The sequence below is a fragment of the Pollachius pollachius genome (genome assembly GCF_949987615.1).
Source record: "Pollachius pollachius genome assembly, chromosome: 8".
In the NCBI taxonomy this organism is placed as follows: Eukaryota; Metazoa; Chordata; class Actinopteri; order Gadiformes; family Gadidae; genus Pollachius; species Pollachius pollachius.
Genome location: NC_136941.1, coordinates 15,663,380 through 15,682,628, shown reverse-complemented (window position 1 = coordinate 15,682,628; position 19,249 = coordinate 15,663,380). Strand labels below are relative to the sequence as shown.

General features: G+C 48.0%; 1 protein-coding gene across 4 annotated transcripts in view; it reads right to left on the bottom strand.

The window, feature by feature from the left end:
- iqsec1a (IQ motif and Sec7 domain ArfGEF 1a) overlaps nt 1-19,249 on the bottom strand; it is a gene marked incomplete at its 5' end in the record, with an annotated part of 81,507 nt that overhangs the window by 27,003 nt on the left and 35,255 nt on the right. The window contains one exon of one of the 4 annotated variants that reach the window (XM_079742151.1): nt 12,131-12,219. The exons of the other annotated variants lie outside the window; for them this stretch is intronic. Coding sequence (XP_079598277.1) covers nt 12,131-12,207 — 77 coding nt within the window. Of the gene's footprint in view, nt 1-12,130; nt 12,220-19,249 lie in introns of those variants that run through there. 4 annotated transcript variants of the gene reach the window in all.

Sequence of the window (19,249 nt, the reverse complement as noted above, 5' to 3'; positions counted from 1 at the left end):
CTGTAGGACATGCACCGTAGGCTTGGAACATCATGACCAAACTTATCCACACATTTATTCTTTTGACAAAGTAACATCCAGCATTTAGTCATTTCAAAACGATGTTCCTAAAATAAACACACGCTGGAGGAATCAAAGCATATTTTTGTATCCCTCCGATTGTCCTTCACAGGGATAGAACATCAAACTGTCTATTTTCGAATAAAGCAGTAATACATTTGAGTATCACACACAACATGATCGCGTGCGTGCGTGCGTGCGTGCGTGTGTGTGTGTGTGTGTGAGAGATACTGTGGGTTGATGACAATCAAGCCTGATAATCACATAAGAGCCATGAGGTAGCTAAATGATACAGTTCAATGAGGGTTCATTGACTGGAAGGCTTCCAGTTAAACTAATTAATGTTTCAATCCAATTTCACTAATTGCTATCCACACCAGTGATCAGATGCAAAGACAATGAGGTTGATACGGACCTTCTCCGTTCAAGTAGAGCTATGCATGATCATAAACATTGCACAAAACAAATCATAAACTCTTGAAATTAACAAACACAATTTTGGTCACACTGTGGGCGATCAATATTTATGAAGCATTAACCAGATTCACACTACCGATCATATTTATTAGTACTATGCTTGTTTTATCTGAATACCAAGCAAAAAAAACAGAAAACAAACTCTAGATTGTGTGCGCTCTCACCAAACTGCGGGTCCCCTCTCCAAACACAGCTGTCCAATCACTTTAGCACAGTGGGCCTTTGTTTTGATTTCTCCCCTCTTCTGCTCTCCTCATCTCTAGCTCAGCACTCCAGCGTGTCTTGCATCAGCCTGTTGCCCTTTCCTGGCAGATGCCCACTGTGTCTCCACGCAGCATCTCAGGGCCAGCGCCGAGACACTGGGACCATTGAAGCCCCCGGAGTGCGTCCCAGTCGGACGCCTGCCCTGGAGCAGCTCAATGTTAGTGTTGGCTCAGGACATAAAGACACCCTCTTCCAAAGCCCCCCCCCCCCCCCCCCAGTCGTTTTACCAGGGATTAGCGAGGCGAAGACGCAGTCATTGAAGATCAGGGGTCTACCCCGTCTTTAATAAGTGTATTGATGCGTTTGAGTGACCCACACAAGATTATTGCAAGGTTTTCCCCAGATCATTGGTTTTAATTAATTCACCATCAATTCTAACGAGTGGGACAAACTTAATTTGTTCCAAATAAGAAGAAACCTTTGAGGAGAATTTGGCTGATTTACAGTCGTAATCAAAGCCAAATGGTGAATAATAACGGACTCAAACTCAAATTTACCGGATTCAAAAAAATACATCCTGTCAGACATTGTCAAATACCTCAGTATTTCTTTTGTCATTTCAGCACCAAATCACTGTGGATCTCCTCAGAGCCAGTGATGGGTTCCACGTAACCAGAACCTCCTGCCGCTCCCTTTGCGCCACAGGATCTCCATCGGTGGCGTTTAAATATTAATTTAATGCCGCGCTCCAAAGCATACCAACAATGACGCTCTGAAATTGGAAAGTACATTATTCATTATTCTAGTTCCACTGTCTGTGTCCGCCTTTGCAAGACCTCCATCTGAAACTCGCGGCCCGGTGCTGCAGGCCTAAAGAAAACCAACGAAAGAGAATGAAGGACGACCGCGGCCTTCAAGCTACAGCGTAGTGAATCAAGCTGTCAGAAAACGATTACCCAAAGACAACTGTGACACAAGACCAGCCGTATTTAATTTAACTTCTTTTGTCCTGAGAAAAATGAGAAAAGCCAAGACACTATTTTCCCCGACCAGTCACGGGACTGCTGAGGAAGGTATTTTTCCTTGACACATTCCTGTGGAACCAGATATCCTGAGGCTGCAGATTCCATTCACAACTTCCCCTTCGGCAAAACCCTGGGAGGCTGGAAGTCAGCAGATCCTGTACTTTGACGGAAAACCAACCGGAGCAGGGAACGTACAGCCCTGCATTCCCGCAGTGACACAAGACGTATTTACAAATTTAAAAATATGCGGCGACTCGTGGTCGTGAGGCAAAAGTTGTAACTGGGGAGGAGGCAGGTGCGGTGATGAATAGATGCCACTGCACCGGGTTTATGGGTTTAGCTCCTCAAATAGCTTTTATTAGGAGTCCCATTTGAGACCGTGCCAAGTCATTAAGGCGGCAATAGGGTTATACAGGGGGCTTTGTATTAACCTAACCTGCTCGTTGACAAACTACCTGACCCAATGTTACTCGCCATCCGTTCAATTTACAGAGCGCTAAACAGCGGACTGGAAGCCATCCAGCAGGTATTGGATCTCAATGAGGACGGGACGGTCGGACCACTTCGAGAGGAATGCGATGGGAGCCAACTTCCAGCCCTTATCATGCATCACCATCAGTCTCAAGTCTTCCAGCACACCCAGCTCTAATGAGAGACCTCCGGATAACAAAGAGAAGAATACCAGTCGATACGCCCAGAATGGATTCTGAACACAGTAGATCTGTCCCGCCACTTCTTCTATCTTCGTATCCATCGCTAGGCTTCCAGGTCGGCTCCATAAAGCTCACCGGGCCGTATTGACCGGAGCCCCACAGGCTCCGGTTCTCGATGAGGGGGCGCTGGGGCCCCATCGATCGCTAACTGCTGTATAACTCATTAGAGGAGCGGACCTGCGCGCCCCTCGCACTCATCTCCTCCTCTCGGAGGCGGGTGAGCACGGCTCTCGCTTCAAGGATAGCGGGGGGGCCGTGCTGGAATGACACAAAGCCATCACCCCCCCCCCCCCCCCACCCCCCCCCCCCCACCCCCACCCCCACCCCCCACACCCTCCCCACCACAACAGCACATCAACCAGCCCAGACCGCCCGCTGTGCCGTCATCTTCTCAGGGCCTGGGGCCGGGACCAGCTGACAGGATCACAGAGGGCTGTGTTGTGCTCTGAGCGAGCTGCTCCATAGAGGAGGGCCGCGAAGTCAGAGGAAACAACAATAAGCGCCATGGTCGTCGACGGCATGCCCGCACAGTTAACCGCTGAGTGACCGACACTTCTTGTTCCTCTCGGTTTTTTATGTATATTTTTGCGTTTCATTAACGGCTGCAAAAAAAGAAAAAAAACGGCTTCAAAGCAACAAAGTAGCGGGATGAGGTTGATAGAATGTGAGAATAATAATGATGTCTCCACACAGCCGAAAACCGCCATATCAACAGGGGATTGATGTGTGGACAAATGTCTCTGGCGCTCACTGCTTCCCTATCGTGAATAAATCCATACGCCCAATACAATATATATTTTTATCCATTTGCTCAAGTATATGTCAATAAAAGAGCTAGTCTCAGTGATGCTGGTATAAAAATAAGGGTACACACTGTAGTATTGACTGACAGGCCATCAGTGGACGATGTTGAAGGCACTTTTGCATTGGGTTCATATTGATTCATATCTTAAGTCCAATATACCATTAGTAGTATTTTCAGGTTTGGAGGACAAGAAAATAGAAAGCAGAATACAAGTTTGTACATCTTGTCTGTTTTAGAGTGAGAAACATGTTATTTAATAACCAGGCTCCCCTACAATGCCAGGATGTCTTGCTGCGATTCAGGTAAGCTTCATGAATGTTAAATGAAGGCGTCTTCCTGAGGAGATATTGTTACACAAACACGGCCGCTCCAGCAACTGCACCAGCGCAATTTACATGTTTTGATCCTACCTCGTGTACCTGCAGTCGGACGCAAAGTGCTTTGTTAGTGGAAGCCGTCAGTCAAACGGCAGCCCTGCAGTGTGTGTTATAGCTCTGTTTCATTGGATCGAGTGCTGAAATGGGCACACAAATCTATCATTACGCTAGCCATTCAGATGAATAGCGACATTGAAAATCTCTGGAGTATATTTCCCCCTCGCCCCTGTGTTGGTGATATAGACTTAACAATAACACGCACGGCAAATTCACCACCTCACCTTGCCCTAAACGCCTTAATATAAAATTGCACTTAATGAAACCACACTATGGAATTCTGTCCAATAAAAGGAAAACCCGCGGCTGGCAGTTGAATTTAAATAGCGCTCCCAGAGGGAACGGGTAAAGCGATTGAAATGAAAGGAATTTTTCCTTTTTCCTTTCTCTAGCTGGACCAAAAGACCGTCTCTTAAACAGCCTGGTCTGGGATAACAAGCCGTTCTCCTTGATGGAATGTAGGGAGCCAGCGAGAGGGAAAGCGACCCACTGTACTTTTGATGACAATGATACACTTTTTGCGGTACCATGCAATTTTTGTCATGTTTTTAAACGGCAATGCAAATTTTATATTCAATGCCAATAAAAACTCTTCTGAATTCAATTTAATTTAATTTAGTTATCCCTTGTTGAGCGAGGGTTTCACCAGAAAATAGTGAGGAGGAACAAACAGAGCCTTCCCTGCCCCCCCGAAAAACAAAAAACATACCAGGCGGTAACCAAACACAAAGCACTATGTATACGTACCGTACACTGCAGTACTGTATCCCCCCCCCACACACACATATCAGCCTCAATACATCCAATGAGCCCTAATGATGCCCAGGGCCAGCCATCCATCTTGTACACTCGGTGGAATGAGAGCAGCTCAGCACTTCTGGGCGGGACGGATCACACAGGCCCATGGCTGTCCGTCAGAGAGAAGAATGGAGGCCCCACCTCATTAGTGGAATTGCTATAGGTTTAATTGAGAAGATGCCTCCCGTCGGTATGGATGGGCTAATTGAAGCGCATCATTGGACGTGGGCAGTGAGCCGGAGGGAGGTGCCTGACCCTTATCGGGGGGTGGGGGGTTAGGGTTAGGGAACTAAGCAGGTAGCGGAAGAGCAAACACCCCCCTACCACACACACACACACACACACACACACACACACACACACCAAGGCTCACAGACACGCAAGTTAAGTGAAACACACATTAAGAAGTCAATTTTAAAGAAGGCCAAACATGCTGTTGTCACCTGTCTGCCTCGGCTAGCGCACGCGCGCACGCACACGCACACGCAAACACAAATATGCAGGGAAATAAACAACTCCCACTTGTCCCTTCTGCTGGCAACAGTGGAGGAGCGTGACCATGACCTCAGAGGACAGAGAGACAGAGACGGCACCACTGCTTACCAGCCTCAGCATGTATGCACAGACCCAAAGACAGACAGACAGACAGACAGACAGACAGACAGACAGACAGACAGACAGACAGACAGACACACACACTCACACACACTCACACACACTCACACACACACACACTCACACACACTCCTGCCCAGCACACAGCCCCAGTAAGGCTAACCGTACGCGACCCACCTACCTAAACACATCTGCCTCTGTTTGGTGTTCCTGAGCGAGGGTCTGACAGTGCCTCTGTTTGGTGTTCCCGAGCGAGGGTCTGACAGTGCCTCTGTTTGGTGTTCCCGAGCGAGGGTCTGACAGTGCCTCTGTTTTGTGCTCCCGAGCGAGGGTCTGACAGCCGGCTGGAGGCAGGGTAAGAGGCTGGCGAGCAGCAAGGCTAGACGGGGGTCTGTCGGCCCCAGGAACCTCCTCTATCTGACGGATTTACTCCACACATCAGCACATTCCCCCCCCGAACGTCAATGAAAAGAGGAGGCTCCACACGTCCAGAGCACCCTCCCCCTCTGCCTCTCTCTCTCTCTCTCTCTCTCCCTCCCCCCTTCTCTCACTCCCTCCCGCTCTCCCTCTTCCTCCCTCCCCCTACTCCTTCTCTCCCACTCCCTCCCTCGCAGTCCCTTCCTCCCTTCCTCGCTCTCCATGTCCCATCGCACCTCCTCCCTCTCTCTCCCTCTCTCTCATATCTCCACATTGTCTCTCTCTCTCCATCCCTCACACCTTTTACTCGCCTTCTCTCTCACACACACCCCCCTCTCTCTCTCTCTCTCTCTCTCTCTCTCTCTCTCTCTCTCTCTCTCTCTCTCTCTCTCTCTCTCTCTCTCTCTCTCTCTCTCTCTCTCTCTCTCTCTCTCTCTCTCTCTCTCTCTCTCTCTCTCTCTCGCTCTCTCTCTCTCAGCTGTTCTGTGCATATCTCTCACAGCATGGACCTCTTGTGTAACGTTCTCTCTCTCATGATCCCCTGAGTCTCCCTTTACCCTCTCCCCGCCATCAGCTGTCCTCCCTCCTCTGCTCTGTCCCAGGGCCAAGCCTTGTCTGGGGGTCATGCATTCAGCTGTTTCTGCCCGTGTTGGGTGCCTGCAGGACCAGAGAGACCACAGAGTCCCAGAGCGCCTCCGCAAGGTCACTAGCGGGACATTCAGAGAGCTCCGCAGGACGCGGTGACCAATAAGAGAGGAGGATACAGGGACTGGACCAATAAGAGAAGAGGACAGAGGGAATGGACCAATAAGAGAGGATGAGAAATCTGAGCTCTCAGGCAGAGAGCTTCAAAACAAATACACTACTTAAAATGCAGTAACAATACTTTATATGAACCCTTTGAATGTGTGTGTCGGGTTGGATAAAACACTACATAACAATCCCCCTGTTAGATGATGAAATAATTAAGTTAATTAATAATCATTAAATGTTATCTTAATTTAGTTATTCTGAGGAATGCCAAGGTGCTGGTTGAAGAGTCAACCATGTGATTTAAGCAACTCAAAGGGAAACATTTCTCAGTGCACGTAACTGCCTTCCAGGAAATACTGTCTCGGCTGTACTTCCATTGCTCCGTCACTTTATTCCCTACCTTTGCATGTTTAGTCGGCCCCAGCTCACAGAAGCAATCTCACAGGGATTGGGGAGCCATTGAGGTGTAAAATGTGAATCTAAGAATGACTCAGATAACCTGTGCCTGTGGGCTTCTCTTTCTCTTAAAACAAACGCTGAATACTCGCTGTAAATCTATAAAAATGACTTGCTAATGCGGGGGCAGCAGCAAGCCAGAGAAAAAGGCCACATGACAGCCTTTTTCTCACACACACACACACACACACACACACACGGATTAAGATGGCAAAATGTTACAATCCCCTGATCGACAGTCAGAGCTAAATAATACACATGCATAGACATGCATGTGAAACATGGAATCACAGATCTCACAGTGGATCATCTGCCAATAGATGGGGCTGGTGCACAGTCAATAGTGTGCAAAGACAAAGCATGAATACTGATGCCGAATTTGGGGCCAACACTGACTGAATAAATGCATATCAATGAATAGATGGAAATCTGGTTCATCTATAACCAATGAGGCAGGGGAATAGCAGTGATTTTCTTGGTTGGATTTGAAATGAACAAGTATTAGATTAATTAAGAAACTAATTTAGAGAATGTAATCTCAACATTAGGGAAACTACCCCGTTGTGTTCACTGCTGCACAGCGTTGAATGTTTCCGGTCGTTAATCCCGCTTACAACACTGGTGAGGAGGGTCAGTGGTCTGTGAAGGTTGTAGTTCTGATCGAGGAACCCGGTTGCTTCTGTCTAATCAAGGGAAGAAGAGGAGCGATGGCAGATAATTGGTCTGACAAACACATTCAGCATTGCAACTGTAACAGTCGAGTCGCTAACCACGTCCTACTCGCGTGTAATGGATGAGGCGGATATCTCGGTTAGCATTGACATTCCCAAAGTAGTCCGACATCGACCCATGTCTCGCCAATTCACCTCCCATCTGCAGACCTGGTGCACACACATGGGGGGGGGGGTGTTTCTCAACCACAGTCACACATTGATTGTGCAACATGAAACGAATCATAACCAAATTAATCGCTGAATAATCTCTGTGAAATTGTGAATGATGTCATTGAGGACACGACAATTCCCGGGCAGTGTCAACGGGAACCCGAGGGACGAAGTGCACACGTGTGAAGAGTTGTGGGGGGCTTGTTGTCATGGCAACAGGTGAGGTGGACGACGAGGGATAGAATGTCACGGCCGGGCCGGTCACGCCATCCAGCGATAGACGTTAACACACGAATGTAAATCACACACACACCGTGTTCAGGATCCCGACTGGGGTAAACATTTTACGTTAATCACTGTTTACCCACTGCACCCACCCTCCCTGACAGCATGCTAATCAGATTTGAAGGAGGACAGGTGCTAATTTCAGAAGACATGGTGTTTGTGGCCAAACACACACACACACACACACACACACACACACCCCATGTGGAAGTAATCTGCACTCCAAACGGCCAGCCCAACGACTGGTTACTAACTATAAATATGTTTTGCATTAACCGTCTCTTAATCAGCCTCCCACAGAGATCCTTCCAGGGCGATAGAGCTGATTGGAGAGGGGTCATTTCCCCAGGGAACCTTGAACAGTATTAATATTCTTTACAACGCACCGAGGGCACATAGATCCATCTGTATTTGTGTAATGACTTCAGTGTTGAGACGTCGTGGGACGGGGAGGGATTTCTCATGTTTAGTCTTCCCACCAAGGGCGATCTTTTGTGTGTGAGTCATTCATCTATTAGTCTGGGGCTTCTCACATCTCACACAGAACCAGAAGGCCCTCAGAAGACCAATTTGGTTTCACAGAGAAACCCCACGCTCCCCCAAACAACCAGCCCAGCAGCCCGTGCTCCGTGAATCAAACGACAGCCTCACGTGCAAATGAGATGTCCTTTGCATCGAAGGACAAGAAAAATAAAAAAAGAAAGGGTGGCGGATTCAAAGCGTTTGTCGACGTGAACTTGTGGCCATCATCTCATCCACCACTGAGCATCATCAGTCCTGCCATACGCAAAGCCGCTACGGGACGACAGACATAGAAGTGCTCATACGTCCATCATTTAACCATGCAGCGACCTCCCTCTGCGAGGAGATGGAGTTACAGCCATGGATACTACTGATGCCTCCTGAGGGGAAAACAAAATGCCTGAATGTGACGATCACACACACTCACACACACACACGGAGATAGTATGGTTGATATTTAGCATGTATAGACAGACACTATATGGTCTACTGGGACACACAAGACAGATGGATAGAGCGGGAGGAATATAGAGCACACTGGCGTGCTCAGAGTGTTTATAAGAGCTGCAGTGCAGCAGCATGAGCTCATCGTTTTGCTCCTTCACCCCCCCGTTCCTCCATCACCTCATCCCCCCCTACTTCACCCCCCTCAAAGACACACATACTAGTACGTACACACACGCACACACCACACTGCACTCCCCTTCTCCGCCTCCGCCCCCCTCTCTCCCTCCATTACATAAGTTAGTGCAGCACACGTGTGCTGGTTATTCAGCAGCAGGCAGGCGCTGTGAACGTAGAACATGCAAAGGACTATGTCATCAGAGGCAGAGTGAGGTAAGGGGGTCGTTGATGAGCCCGGCCCCATGTGAAACACAACACCTCAGTCTGCAACACGGAGCGATCCCCCTAGTCCCATAGGAGAAGACCGTCACGAGCACAGCTGGGAGACATAATGCAGTGTGAATTAGACACCCTGATTACACAAACCACGAGAAGAGCGAGAGAGAGAGAGAGAGAGAGAGAGAGAGAGAGAGAGAGAGAGAGAGAGAGAGAGAGAGAGAGAGAGAGAGAGAGAGAGAGAGAGAGAGAGAGAGAGAGAGAGAGAGAGAGAGAGAGAGAGAGCTTATGAGTCCCATATTCTCCAACTGGGTTCCCGAGCTGATTAGCACTTCAAAGCAGCATAACCCTGACATGAGGAGGGGGAACACACTGCAGAGAAGGCAACCCTCCCAAAACCACGTCCCATATTATTCTCATATCCCCGGCAGCTATTGGTTGAGAAGATAGAATGGCCGTTCAGTCTCAGGACTTTACCTCATGGCGAAAATATATTAGTCCATTTTTCATTGTGATCGAAAAAAGAAATGGCCTCAAATCTATCCAGGCAACTGAGGAGGGGAAAACGGTTTGTTCTCTAAATAGCATGGGGAAGCACAAAGGTACACGCAGGAAACACCGAATAAAAACTGTATCATCGACATATAGATCAGTGTATTACCTTTGAGAATACAGGACATACACCAAAAACGATTTATGTTTTTTATGTTAATTTAAATAAATAGAGGTTCAATAGAATATGCAGCACAAATAATAAACCACCAACCCAGGTGAGCTACAAAGTCTGCTGAAGCCATGAGGCAGGCTGTGATGCAAGTCCTACCCTCTGTGGCGCACCACAGCAGACAATTACATAGTTGACAGGAAACAATGGCCTTGAATTCCCAACCGGGGTGCCGCAGAAGGACAGTTCAAACACAGGACCCCCGTCACTCCCCGGCCCACTCTCAGACACCACCGTAACCAGAGCTTTTTGGATTGTATTTTTATCTTTCCTTTTTTTACCAGAATGCATCTAGAATATCTTTTATCCGAGACGCGCCTCAGCTTTTCCACCCCGGGGAACGTTCCCTCACTGACCGCACTGTGGCTCTGAGGCCCCGCCTGACAGATTCCTGCTTTCCATTACAATCCCTTCTCACCAACCCATTATACTCAGAAAAAACACCTCTTACTTTGCCAAGCTCCCAGCTCACCAAGACGGTCGCCCGACCGAGTGGGGGTCACTTCTCCCACGCGGTGTTCACGTCCAGAAGCCTGTTAAAACAGCTGGGGAGGTGTCTGGCTTTGGCCAAAACACCACCAGTACCACCACCGCCGCCCCCAGTTTCTCTGTCTCTCAATCCCCTGAGCACACCCCACCCATTAGATCCTCCAGGCTCCAGCGGAGACGATGAAGTAGAGATCCTTCCTTTTCATATCCCGCGAGCCTCGAAAGAACAAGCTCCACAAACTCAAGCCTGCATAGATCGGTACCAAACTTTCAGAGTGAGTCGGGGAAGCTCTGTTTCTGTCCCATGGATATGCAGCATGTAAAAGGATCACGACTGTGGTGACATCGGTGGCACCGGGGCGAGACACATTAAATAAATAATGCTCCCTCTCTTTCTCTTCTTTGTGTTCTCGGCCGGGCCCAACTGCATTCGCCTGACACAGAAAAAAACATCTCGGGTGTCTGTGTCTGAAGTGTCAGCCTACACTAGGGCATTTCTGCGTGAAACCTACCACACAACGGCTGACCTCGTGCCCATCTTATCGATGAGCGCGCTGTTGGGGTGTGGGTTGACCTTGAGAGGCTCTGACCAAGGGTTTCCGTGAACGTTATGTCACGTTAAGTTCACGTTTCAGAGGTTCAAGGTTGAAAAAGGTCATGGTTTGGAACCAGAGTTGTGTTAAAGCGCTGCGTTAAAGGCTGGTTTCTGCAAAGCTTGATTTGTAGGTTTGTAGAGGCTAGAGTGGGATGAATGTCTTCACTCGTGCACTAAGTGACTCGTCATTTCCATGACTCATGGGAACAGAACATAGTTAAAATGGAAAGAACAGACTATTAAGATTGAACAGACGCCGAGCAAGGGATTGAAATAAAGTAATTCAAATGTTAAGGGTGGAAAACTAAGAGTGGAAACATTGAGAGTGTGTGGGTCTGAGTACGGACACAGACCACACAAACACACTTCTTATTGCAGAGGTCATCCTCCTCCTGCCATCATAATAAAACTTTTAGCCGTGTTAAGGCCAAACTAGGGGTACGACTTAATTCATTATTTTGCATCTTAATCATTTTAATCAACCATGTCATCTACAACATCAACATCTCGGCAACCGCTCATCACAACTTGCCTGGGCATAAGCTTGAATTACTAAAGTAATTTAATAATGACCTGAAAAAGAGAGAAACAACCAAATCTTTGCATTTATAAAGTGTCAAATGTTTGGTATTTGACAAAGCATAAAACATATAGATTATCAAAATTCATTTAATCAGCTTATTCATTTGTTGTTCCAGCACTAGGCTTTTGACGTTTAGATAACAAAAATTAAGGTAATCTTTTGCACGTACATATCTCCAGTAAGTCAAGCTGCAAATGAAACATTGGTAGCTCGGAGAGACTTTGGAAGCGTTCTGCTGTTGCCTGTTAAATCGCAGTGTGCCAATGATAATATGTTTCCATGGGTTTGGAGAGGAAACCAGAAGCCCTGGCTATATACATAGGAATGTTCTTCACTCGGACAGACGTGCAGAAATATCTGCGCAGACTGCTGCCTGCTGCTCGGCTGCTCCCAAACACAACCACTGCTCCCGGTCCACATGCCCACAGCCCGGTCCAGATGGGTGTCCTACCTTATCGTCCGGCTGGTTATGCAGTACTTCCACATCACATCCCAGGCCGTCGTGACATCAGTGGAGACATGGGACATGTTCAAAAAAAAGTGTGCATGGCACAGAAGTATAAAAAAACAACAACAACGACCCAACAGAACCGGGCTACAAAACTCTGGCAACACCCCCCCCCCCCCCCCCCCCCCCCCTTAAAACAGCCCAAAGAAGTACAGTCTGCAAACACTCCCTCTTAGGCCACAAATTACAGCCCACATCCTTCAATTTCCATGGAAAAATCCCACAGAGATGTTCATTCTTCTGCGGCTGGGGCAACTTCTGGTCAGCGAGATGTTTTCCCTGGACCCTATGATGTGTTGAGCTAGCAAGAAAGTTGCTGCTAGTCTAGCTAGCTGTCTAATGACCAAGTAAGGTAGCGGGCACTGTATGTATAGCCCCAGCAATTCATCCCCCTGTTTAACAAAAGCCTCTCCACCCACACTGGACTTCTCCTTTCCTCCTCCGTAACACTCATTTTGCTTTTGTTTCCCTTTTTTTGCTCATCTGGTATTGATGTGCTCACCAATAGCGATGGGCTGGACCCTCATCTGTGTTTAATGTGTATCCTTAGGGGCTGTGTATGTGTGTGTGTGTGTGTGTGTGTGTGTGTGTGTGTGTGTGTGTGTGTGTGTGTGTGTGTGTGTGTGTGTGTGTGTGTGTGTGTGTGGTAATATACACACACACACACACATATATATATATGGTAATAACTGGGCCCAAATCCAAGAATTACACAGCTCTCAATGGGAAGGCCCAGCAGGGGGAGGGGGGGGTCAGTGTCAGTTCAGCAGCGAGGAGAGGCTGTTTTGATTTAGTACACTGGCCGTGGCGTAACAACACGGTCCTCAATGCTGGAACACAACCTGGCGGCCATGTTCCTGCCGACCCACTGATCATGAGGACCACAAGAGTAATGAGATCCCGGGGAGTTTTTATACCATGAAGATTTCCCTTTGTATGAATGTTGGGGGCTCTATAACCCTAGTCATGCTCTCTCTTGTTATCCTGTGCTTTCTGCTATTTATTAGAACTCTCTTTATTAGACAGTACTGTGGAAGAGTTATTGCTAGGGGAGCTAGTCTGCAGAGCTGTTGAACTAGACTCTGGAAATCCCTGTGGTAAGAGAATGTTCCAAATCAGCTTAAAGGTGGTTGAAATCCTATCTGGAAAGGAGGTTGCACCTCCAACGGGGGGGTTTCCCAGAGACACTGAGATATGTTGGGTGGGTGCGGTTAACAAGAGTCCTGCAATATTAATGGAGGGAGGACTATGGTTCTCACATTTGGAATATTAATGATTCCAAAGGTGTTTACGTGTGCGTGTGTCTGTGTGTGTGAATAGGATTAGAATAAACATGAAAGCAACACCGTCCGCTTCGATTCAACAGAGCAGCCTTTTAGTTACTTAACTGGGCATCAAACTGAGGATTTTAGTTTTCAAATCAATAATCGACTCCATAGGAAGTACAGTCTGTTTCAAACACACTCCCCCCCCCTCCCCCCGCCATCCCTCCCTATATCTCTCTACAGTGGGGTTTTGTGCCGTTTTACAACTAATACCCCTGCAATCTCTGTCAGTGCCCGTAGAGCTCTGTGTGGGCCCCCTCAGAAGCGCAAGAGCCAGAGTGTTGGTCACAGAAAAGCGGAGTGCTTAACATCAGTGTCGTGACAAGCAGTTACAGACAGGAGACTGGTTTTTCAGAGTGTCAATGGAGCAGCAGAGGAGTGGAGGGGGTGTGAATTAGACAGAACCAGGCTTCCTTCTCAGATACATGACAGATACCTCATGTGGAACCAAGAAAAATAATGCTTTTAATGAATTCACGGGTACATTAGCTGCATACAGTCATACATATTCTCGGTGTTCAAATTGTATTGTCATTTCCTATCGGAATCTTTACTCTCCTTGTTTGATTGGCACATTGTCTTTACCGCTGTGAAACCAGAATTTGCCTTCCAGCGATAACCAAGCGTTACCTTAAATAATTGAATCCTTGAATACTAAGAAAACAGCCACTTAGAAAACAGCAGGTACTCCGAAAAACAAACCGATGGGAGGTGTCATTCACTCTAAACGATAATAGATCACAGCTTGATGGAGATGCATGCGTCTGTGCCGACGAGCAAGGTGTAAAAAGGCTGAATAATCAAGTGCCGATTATGCACTGGGTGAAAGGTGAGCAGTAAGGGGTCTCCGGAGGTCAGGCAGGAATTAATTCAGCCACTGCCAGCTCATCCTATTCAGTTAACAACCAGCCTTCAGTCCTCGACAAGAGAAACAAACAAGTATGTTCTCCACGCCAAGTGAAGACTTCCATGTAGGAAGAGATAAAAAGCACACGCTGCATCTGATTCATCTGGACTAAATCCATATTGATTCACTCGGCTTCCGTGCCTCAGCAACAGCATCAAAAACATGACTGTGTATACGGTTTGGACAATCTCTGCTGAACTTCATTCTCGACTTTCTTTGACACTTCATTAATTTAGTCTGAAGCTCGCAACACTGCGCAGAACATGAATAAGTCACTACAAAGCAACGCCGATATCAAAACGCAGACATACTCAGAAACAGCAGCGCTCTAAATACAGCTTGCGTCCACGTACCTCTTGAAAAAGTTGTTGTGAGGGTGCAGACACAGCACGTGCCAGTAATCCAAACAGAACGCCTTAAACTTCCACATTGTCCGCCGGAACAAGGCCCCTTCTTCAACAAGCTGGACGGCGGCAGCAGCAGCAGCAGCAGCAGCAGCAGCAGCGCAGCAGAGCACGGGGCAGGGCTGGCGGGGCCATGGTTAAGGAGGCGGCATCTTACACCCAAACACAGTTCTGCTCGTGCAAAAACTCTCACACAGGCGTCCCCTCGCGCCAATCCGTCGCACCCCCTGTGGTGGCCTCAGATTCCAGCGATGCGCGGGTCAGCAGGCTGCCTCCCCTCCACCAGTACTCGACCCCCCCCAAGGGATCCGAGCCTGCAGGGTTTCTAACCCGCCCAGAACCACCGCCACATCCCTTCCTGGACCCGTCTCGGAAAGGGCCGGCCTGTGAAGGGGGGGGGGGGGCGGGCGGCCTGACCAGAGTCGCAGCTGGTGACCCGCTTTGTGGTTTGATGCCGGGCGAGGCAGCGGTCAGGAGGACGCACCTTCTCAAAATAACCTGTCGGTTTGGCGGGTGGCCGGGTAGCTGCTGCCGCTGCTGCTGATGGCTGGGCTCTGCGGGGCTGCTATCCAGGTCAGCTAGTCAGTCTGTCCCCCGCTGTCTGTCCCTCAACACAGAGCGTCAGTTTGGAATCCTCCAGGCATCACCGCTTGCAGCCTGCATCTGCACTCTTTCCGCTCATGGAGATGACTAAGTGCAGGAAGGTAGAAAAGCTGCAGGAAGGTAAAAAAGGTGAAAAAGAGGCATGCCGGTTTCCAGCTGTCTGTGTGTGAAGTGACTCGGTCTAAGAAAAGGACCGTCACCAGGTATGACTCGTCCTTCTCCTCGTCAACCTCAGCTGAGATCAGAAACTTTTTGCAGAGATCAGCGACAGAATTTCTTGAGGTTGCGTTAGCAGTGCTGGCATACTTTAGCTTAGCATCCTCCTTCCTTCTCTGGTTGGGTTCTCAAACAATCTCTCCTCCGAACCCCATTCACATGGCTCAGTCTCTCTCCTGCCTGTATCCCTCTCCTTCTTGTTCTCCCCTCTCTCTCTCTCTCCTCTGCCTCCCTCAGTCTGTATATTTCTGTGAGTCTCTCTCAGCTGCTGCCATCCACACAGGACCTCCCAGAAATGTGCCGATTCTGGTTGCTGGGCAACAACACTACGGTACTACTGAAGCTTCAAGTGGGAGCCTTGCAGCAAAGACTCTGATAGGCCAGGCCTTTAAGGGGGAGGGGCTGGTGTACTGCATGACCACATGCGTTCACAAGGATGCTGTGTTCAAAGTAAATACACAGCCATGCTGGCAATTGATTCAGAACCCGGTTTGATACATTTCAACACCATGACTGTAAGACTAAAAGGAAACGCTAGAGAATATTACCAGAGAGGCCCACTGCTTTAGCAGGATTGATCTTCTTTCATAGTAAAGAAGCCAAACGAAGGTACGAAGGGGTGAGGGAGGGCCGGGTGAAATAGTTATTCATATTCATGAGCAAACCAGTGTATAGAACCCTGATCAAACAGATACGCATATCATCATGATCCTCACCAGCCGCAGCAGCGGTGCGTTGACCTGAACAGGGGATGAGCAGATCCACCGTGTAGCAGTGAGACCTGAGATGGCGCCCACACTTTGCTCCTGCGTCTCCCTTTCCCCACTGAGGGTGAGGCAGCAGGGGGAGGGAGGGAATGGGGATGTTTGCGACACAGTGAAGCTCTGTGTGAGTTGTCTGTGTGTGTCTGAGATGGCACCCGGTCCCACTAGCAGCCACCATGGAAGCGGCTGTGGAAGGGCCTCTCATTAGTATTCAGCCTTCCATCAATTCACACACACAACAAACAGCTGCCTTAATGAAGAAGGAATAACATTAATTGTTAACTGTGTGTGTGTGTGTGTGTGTGTGTGTGTGTGTGTGTGTGTGTGTGTGTGTGTGTGTGTGTGTGTGTGTGTGTGTGTGTGTGTGTGTGTGTGTGTGTGTGCGCTAATCCTTTGCTGACCAGTGGACTCGGTGCCTCATAAACACAAAAGTCTTCCTCTGCACCCAATTTGAGATTATAAGAAATTTTAACAAGGCACAAAGACACAAAAGCTATTGTGTAAAAATAAAGAATTAATTAATCTAAAGGACGTTCCCGGGACAAAACCTGGCTGGTTTAAACACAGCTCACGAAACAGGCCTCAAACTGACAAACGCTTTGTCTGCGACTGATTCAACTCCGCTTACATCCAGCAGCTGAAAAATTGCTTCCCATTAGGATAACATTTAGAAATGTCAGTTACTTATTGATTCGCCACTGTCCACCCCAGTGCTAACCAATTCATTTTGTGAATTACCATAAATTGGCTTTTAGGGAAGAGTTACTGGTCAGCAAAGTATTTAAAATGAAGATAACTGTTGAGACCGTGATATAGAAGAAACCAGGGGTTACAAAGGGTTAGTAAGTCATCTAATGTGTGCTCAGAAATGACGGCTTCCTCTTCCATTACCCCAAATATCCATAACCTTGAGCCACTGAAATCCGCCTGAACTAATTGATGTGAACCTGCCCCTGGAGACTGTGGGCGGGGGCATGCTGTCGTTTGAGCGATAACACCAAAGAGTAGATCAGGGAACAAAATGCATAATTATCTCAGCCGGTACCTGTTGTACAGATAACAGCAATTATTGGAAAACAGAGGCAAAACAATACACACAAAGCACCCCAAGATATGGCCTATTCGAGGTGAAATCCCAACATGGGATACATAATCATGTGTGCCACTGATAATTGTATTCTGTGTGGACTGCTTGCTAATTGTATGTTGACCGATGTTCCCTAAACAGCAATTTGTTTTGTTTAACAAACAGCATAGCTTAGCTAGCAACAGAAACAGAAAAATAAACAAACTGGTAATGGGAACGTTTTGAAAGTGGTCAGCCATGTTTGAAATAACTCTATAGGTTGTCCTAGCCTGGAGAGCATCCTGATCAAGTGACCTCACATCCAGTTTCAGATCAGTCTGGACCTGTAGCCGCCCAGATTGATCTCCTGAAATGACTATCTAATCGCAATCAGGGACTGTGTCATAGTTGATGACATAATAGAGCCAATCGAGGACTGTGTCGTAGTTGATGACAATACAAGGCCTATCAGGGACTATGTCATAGTTCAGGATATTACAGGGCTAATCAGGGACTTTGTCGTAGTTGATGACATTAAAGGGCCAATCAGGCTATGTGTGGTAGTTGATGACGTCACAGAGCCAATCTGGGACTGTGTGGTAGTTGATGAGATTACAGGGCCTATCAAACTGTAGTAGTTGATGACATCACAGGGCCAATCAGGGACTGTGTGGTAGTTGATGACATCACAGAGCCAATCTTGGAGTGTGGTAGTTGATGACATTAAAGGGCCTATCAGTGGCTGTAGTAGTTGATGACATCACAGAGCCAATCAGGGACTATGTTGTCGTTGATTTTTTTGCTGGCAAAACAGTAATGGTGTCTCCCGAAGCACTGAGCGGAAACGTTAATATTAGTAGAGTAAACACCGCCGTGCAGTTAACAACAATTACACAAGAACAAGAGTATGCGCTAGTGGGATTTCTCAGCAGCAGAAATACATTTGAGCTGTTCGTCTTTATCCCGTGTATCCACTGAACAGCACACCATGATGGTGTCACATTTTTTGTTAAGCTGATTAGCTGAAGGAATTTGTCTGTCAAGGAAAGTACTCCCGCCCACTGAAAGCGTGTGACTGATGTGGGGGGCCCAAGGTCCAGACTGATCCGCTAGGCGAAACAGAATGGGCGGTCACGTGATCAGGATGGTCTCCAGGCTAAAGATGACCATCATTCCTGTGGAAAACAATGGGCACCCCCAATCCAATTCATCCTTATGACTGTCAAGGTCGTTACCAAGGTCAAATGTACCTTGATAACAGCAATAATCAATGTGTATCCATCATCTCTGTGAGTGTGTATGTGCGTGGGGGTGCACGGGGCTTGTATGTCTGGTAGGTGCATGGCAACTAGAGCTACTCATTTCATCTTGACTATAAACCATCTCTATGGTGCGGTAGAAGGCTAGTGGCGATGAGCGCATTTGGTTTTGTTTTCCGTTTACATCAAAGGCCTGTAAAAGGAGGCACAGAAAGACGCCTGTTAGATCAGCCAGCAGGCAGAATAAAGGACACAAATAGCCGCATACAAAGTGACCGATGATTCGACTCCCCGCCTCCTCCCCCGGCCCCCCCACATCCTCTCCTCCTCCCGGTACCTCAGAGTGCAATGATACGGGCCGATAATGACCCTTTACAGACAGGAGAGAGGGGATGCAAGGCACTATGTGACCACGCCAAGTCCATCACCTCTAAGCTGCAGAAGCATCCCATCCATTGTGCTCCAAGAGGAAAACGAGCCAAGTCAATACAAAAACATAACACGCAGGAAATGGCCCC